At 46.7% G+C, this 6,322-nt stretch overlaps 1 protein-coding gene across 1 annotated transcript; it reads left to right on the top strand.

Moving 5' to 3' along the window:
- The first annotated feature begins 367 nt into the window (after window positions 1-367).
- On the top strand, window positions 368-1,279 carry LOC128588151 (ferritin light chain-like). The gene has a single exon (XM_053594807.1). It carries the CDS (start codon window positions 584-586, stop codon window positions 1,109-1,111), a length of 528 nt encoding a protein of 175 aa, XP_053450782.1. The 5' UTR covers window positions 368-583; the 3' UTR covers window positions 1,112-1,279.
- The last annotated feature ends 5,043 nt before the right edge of the window (window positions 1,280-6,322 follow it).

The raw sequence follows: 6,322 nt of genomic DNA on the forward strand, positions 1-6,322 counted from the left end.
CAAATTCTTGCACATGAAGTCGATAACTCATTCTTTCATCACACAGATGTTCTCTGAGAGCCCGTCATAGGACAGCCCTCCTCTAGGTGCTAGGGATCAAGAGTAGCCAAAAGAGAGTTTCTCTCTGCAGAGCTGACATCCAAGTGGATAATTGTAAGAACACCTGTGGGGGAAATTTCCTGAATTTTCAATTCAAGAAGCTAGAGAGGTGCATTAAAATATGCTAGAAAAGCAAGAAAGAGAAATGAAGAAAACACATAAATTAATGACTTAGGAAGAAAAATAGAGCAGAATCCAACAGACTCTCCTGAATCTAAGTAAAAAGAGGAAACACAAATATGTATCATTAAAAGTGGCAAAGAGCGGCGGCGCGTGAGGTGGTCCCTTGGATCTGTGTCTTGCTTCAACAGTGTTTGGACGGAACAGACCCGGGGACTCCCTTTTTTCCAGCCTTCGGCAATTTTCCAGTCTCATTCCTTTCTTTTCCACTTGCAATCTCTGGGACCTTCTTCACTGCCATCTCCTGCCTCTGGAGCCAGCTAACACCGTTTTTTTGTGGTTAGTTCCTTTTTACCGATCAACCATGAGCTCCCAGATTCGTCAGAATTATTCCACCGATGTGGAGGCTGCCGTCAACCGCCTGGTCAACTTGCATCTGCGGGCCTCCTACACCTACCTCTCTCTGGGCTACTATTTTGACCACGACGATGTGGCTCTCAAAGGCGTGGGCCACTTCTTCCGCGAGTTGGCGGAGGAGAAGCGCGAGGGCTCTGAGCGTCTCTTGAAGATGCAAAACCAGCGTGGCGGCCGCGCTCTCTTCCTGGACGTGCAGAAGCCATCTCAAGATGAATGGGGTACAACCCTGGACGCAATGGAAGCCGCCTTAGCCCTGGAGAAGAGCCTGAACCAGGCTCTTTTGGATCTTCATGCCCTGGGTTCTGTCCGCACAGACCCTCATCTCTGTGACTTCCTGGACAGTCACTTCCTAGATGAGGAAGTGAAACTCCTCAAGAAGATGGGCGACCACCTGACCAACCTCCACAGGCTGGCTGGCCCCCAGGCTGGGTTGGGCGAGTATCTCTTCGAAAGGCTCACTCTCAAGCACGACTAAGAGCCTGTGGAGACCAGTGACCTCTGAGGAGCCCTTTTCAAACCATCAGGGCTTCTGCCAGAGCCGCCTCCTCCAGCCACAAGGCAGCTTTTTAAACACCTTACAGGCTTTTCCCAAGCCTTGGACCAAATGGAAATAAAGCTTTGTGCACCTAAAAAAAAAAAAAAAGTGGCAAAGAGCGTGATATAACTGCAGACACAGAGATTATATACATTATAAGAAAATAATATGTATAACACAATGTCAAAAATTTGAACACCTATGTAAAATTGATATTATGGATAAAATGGAAATATTTCTAGAAACATGTAAATTACCAAATTGGCTTGCCTAATAACCATGGAAGAAATTGAAAAGATTGCTCAGGATCTGCCCACCAAAACTCATAAATGCCTAAATGATTTAAAAGCAAAAGTTGGGCTTGGCACCCGTAGCACAGAGGTTAAGGCACCAGCCACATACACCCAGGCTGGCGGGTTCGAACCCGGCCCAGGCCAGCTAAACAATGACAACTGCAACCAACAAATAGCTGGGTATTGTGGCCAGCACCTATAGTACCAGCTACTTGGGAGGCTGAGGCAAGAGAATCGCTTAAGCCCAAGAGTTTGAGGTTACTGTGAGCTATGATGTCACAGCACTCTACCAAGAGCAACATAGTAAGACTCTGTCTCAAAAAAAAAAAAGCAAAAGTTGATCACATCTGTAATCCTAGCACTTTGGGAGGCAGAGGCGGGTGGGTACCCTGAACTCAGGAGTTGGAAACCAGCCTGAGCAAGAGGAAGACCCTGTCTCTACTAAAAATAGAAAAACCAGCTGGTGCTGTGGTGGCCACCTTGTCCCAGCTACTTGGGAGGCTGAGACAAGAGGATCACTTGAGCCCAAAAGTTTGCAGTTACTGTAAGCTATGATGCCAGGGCAACAGAGTGAGTCTGTCTCAAAAAAAAGCAAAATTTGACAAACTTTCAAGGCACCTATAATTTTATTAAGTTACATAGAACATAGTGATGGAAAGAAACTTCTGCAAGGCTAGCACACAAAACAAACATTGGAATTATGATTATGAACAGAAAGGCCAGAGCACAAACTGCCCTGAAAGAGAAGTTGTCGGCAGCTGGAAGCACTGTGTATGTTTACGTGGGTGGCCTGTCACCCAAACGTAGCTGTGGGGACATCTCACACACAGTGGCACTACCCTCCTCTCACTCCTCACTACAGTCCACACCTGTGGCTTCCCGGCATGTTCCCTATGGCCACTTAACAGGGAAAAAAATAGAACTGAGCTGTTTACACACAACTGGTCCACTAATAGTGGACAGCAACAGTGTAACTGCCCCACTCAGGGGTAGCCCCAAAAGACAGTGGGGAAGGGACATCCTCTCAGGAGCAGAATTTAGAGTGTTCCACCTGGTTGAACACTTTCAGGAGGCAGGGTGGCCTGAGTTGTAGAGCTACGCCTGTTCAAGGACAGTAGTGAATTGTTTGGTTGGACAATTGGGAGCTCCAGAACAAGGCTGGATATGGGTGACAGGTGGTCTGTGGAAGGGAATGTGGATGGATTACTCAGAAGTGACCCAGAGGTGATGAGTGCTTGTGTATACGTGGGTGCTCTCGGAAGTCCTCACTGCGGAGAACATTCTCAATAGTCAAATGAACAAGATGACCACCCAGTGGATCGTCTGTGAGCCTCTTTCCCAAGTCAGCCCTTGCCCATTTGGAAATAAAGTAGTTTTGGAAGCAGGAACAGAGGCCATTCTGTGAAGCCCAAGTAAGGACTTAACAACCTCTCCAAAGGTGGGCCAGGCAATGCCACCGCCAAGGTTCTAATTTCCAGCGGCAGAGACCACACTGCAGTGAGGAGGAGTAGGCAGCTCTCTGATGCCGAGTTAGTTACACTGGGCTCCTTCTGTCATGGAGAGGCACTGATTTGTCCTCACTGGAATAATTACGTATACTGGAGTTGAATATGCATTCCCTGTCCGCCATGCTTCCATCAGTGGACTGAATAAGTGTCCTCCACACCATCACAGCAGACAACGCACACAACACTGTTTCTGCCCAGGAAACCAGCTTTGTATTCAAAGAAGTGGAGTGCAGGCTGGTGGTTGTCAGCTGCACTGGGCCCGATCGTACACACAGGAGCAGCTGGCCCCATAGAAGAGAGGAGTGCCCCATTGAAGGGTCAGTTACAGCACCCTGGCAGAAACATACCCTGTCCTCCAGCGTGTGCTATCTGAGCTCAACCAACAATCCAATTGCAGCGATCTATTTACAGCAGTCATGGCACTAAGGCGTGGTGGGTGTGGGAATGGTCCCCTTCACTATTAGACCAAATAACTCCCTTTCAAAAAATTTGCTTCTTGGCACCCGTAGCACAGTGGTTATGGCACCAGCCACATATACCGAAGTTGGCTGGTTCGAACCTGGCTCAGGCCAGCTAACCAACAATGACAACTGCAACAAAAAATAGCCAGGCATTGTGGTGGGCGTCTACAATAGCTATGGAGGCTGAGGCAAGAGAATCACTTAAGCCCAAGAGTTTGAGGTTGCTGTGAGCTATGATGCCACGGCACTCTACCCAGGGTGACAGTGAGACTCTGTCCCCCTTCCCCCGAAAAATTTTGCTTCTTGTTCCCACAACTCTACATCTGCTGGTTTGGAGGTCTTGCTATTCAACGGAGTAAAGCTTCAATCTAGAGATACCCAATGGTTCCACCAAAGAGGACGTTAATGCTGAACACCAGCCATACGGGCTCCCTGTGCCCCTAGATGAACAGGCCGAAAGGGAGGTCGTGGCGTTGGCTGGAGTGCTTGCCTTCAGACCTGTGCTGTCTGGTGCTCTAGCTGCAACCGCATGTGGCTATTATAGTTAGTTTGAACTAAGCAAAATTAGAAGTTCAATTCTTCAGTCACACAAGCCACATTTCAAGTGGTCAGTTTCTACGTGCGTTCACTGCCACCATATTCAGCAGAACCACTCTGGAGTACAGCCATCACCGCTGGAGGTTCTGTTGGATGGTGCTGAGACCAGAGAAGGTCATGGGGAGGTCCTTACAACGGGGGCATGAGGGAACACAGATGACCTCGGAAGCGTCTGCCCTGCCAGCTCAGTGGCTAACATGGAAGGAAAATACAACAGACTTCTTTAGGCAAGGGCAGCAGGGCTCAGACGCCTCAGGAATAATGGTCTGGGCTGCCCGACTGGTAAAGAACCCCAGCCAGCTGAGGTGTGGGCTGAAGGGAAAGTAAGTGTGGAATGAACAGTAGAAGAGGGAGGTCACTCATCCTAGCCAAGGCGTAGGCCCTGTATTTTCTAGCCTGTCCAGTATACCCTCCATAGCTGGCCACCTCCCCACACTGACCATCTCCTTAAGCTGACCTAATTTGCCCAGACCGGATATGCACCACATGTGCGTGTCAGTACAGTCAGCCTGGTTCCTCATGTGACCACCTCCATATGTGGACCAGTTGGTTACAGTCCCTTAAGTAGAACCTTACAGAGATTCTACTGTATATTTTCCTTGCTACACCACATGTGTGCTTATATATTTTAATGAATTTCTATTTTTTCCCTTTAATCCCTATCGTACATATTGTTTGCAGAATATTGAGACAGGACTGGGACAGAATTAGAGAAGGAATGGACCTCACCCAGAAATATTGGACTTGAAATTGCATATATATACAGTAACTGAGAAAAGAAGTGATGATATTTTTCAGTCTGTTAGGCCGCAGCTTTGTGGGTAGAGGGTGCTGGCTCTAAAAGCATGGAAGGAAGGGCGGTGCCTGTGGCTCAGTGAGTAGGGCGCCGGCCCCATATGCCGAGGGTGGTGGGTTCAAACCCAGCCCTGGCCAAACTGCAACAAAAAAATAGCCGGGCGTTGTGGCGGGCGCCTGTAGTCCCAGCTGCTCGGGAGGCTGAGGCAAGAGAATCGCGTAAGCCCAAGAGTTAAGAGGTTGCTGTGAGCCGTGTGACGCCACGGCACTCTACCCAAGGGCGGTACAGTGAGACTCTGTCTCTACAAAAAAAAAAAAAAAAAGCATGGAAGGAAGGCTGAACCTTCCTGCCAACAAGGTAGAACCTTATTGGTTATTTTGGCTGCCCAGAGTTTGGTTCTCCCAGCCGCCTTCCAGTGTTGGCTTAAGTAGAATTAATTGGCTTCTGTTGTTTGCAAACAAAATCTCTGACTGGGTTTGAAGTGTAGTATTGGCAAAGAAGAGAGCACATGGGTACTTGGAGATGACAGGTTTATCTTCGTAAAGAATCAACAGGAAAAAAATAGAAAACATTAAAGAATTTACTGTGAGGCAAAGACATGACAAATGTTTAAGGTGATAGATATGCTAATTACCTTGATTGATCATTATGCGATGTGTACAAATATCAAAACATCACATCAGACCCCATAAATATGTACAATCGTATGTGTCCATTTTAAAAAGTTAAGAATTTACCAAGGTAGCCAGATTGCTTTCTTATTTATTAGCTTTATTCTGAAGGAAAGCTTAATTTTAAAAATCCATTTTCAATGTAAAATAAAACCAGAGTGTAATCCCAGCACTTGGAAGGCTGAAGGAGATCACTTGAGGCCAGGAATTGGAAACCAGCCTGGGCAACATAGCAAGACTCTGATTCTACAAAAAAAAATTAAAAAAAAAGTCAGTTGTGCTAGTGCATGCCTGTAGTCCCAGCCACTCAGGAGCTTAGGAGGCTCGGGCAGGAATTACTCAAGCCCAGGAGTTTGAGGCTGCAGTGAGCTATTACAGCAGAGCAAGACCCTGTCTCAAAAAAAAAAAAAAAAAAAAAAACCACCATAAACAAACAAAAAACAAAAAGCAAAAGAGAGATTGAGATAATTCACTGCTTCTCCTGGTGTGGCTAACCAATTTCTTATTTATTAGTGATAGTTTTTTTTGTTTGGTTGGTTTTTTGTTTTTGTAGTTTTTGGCTGGGGATGGGTTTAAACCCCCCACCTCTGGCATATGGGGCTGGCACCCTACTCCTTTGAGCCACAGGCACCGCCTATCAGAGATAGTTTTTAAAAAAGTTTCTTTCAGCTTCATAAATTTGGGGGATTGCTGTCAAATCTTTATCAAATTGATTTTATAAATGAGCTACCGCTTTTCAGGGTGTTTCACATTTTCTTGTGTTAAGGACCAATCTTAAATACTCTGAATTGATGGTGCTCATTAACCAGAGCAATTCAGATGCAT

Source organism: Nycticebus coucang, chromosome 6 (genome assembly GCF_027406575.1).
Source record: "Nycticebus coucang isolate mNycCou1 chromosome 6, mNycCou1.pri, whole genome shotgun sequence".
NCBI lineage: Eukaryota > Metazoa > Chordata > Mammalia > Primates > Lorisidae > Nycticebus > Nycticebus coucang.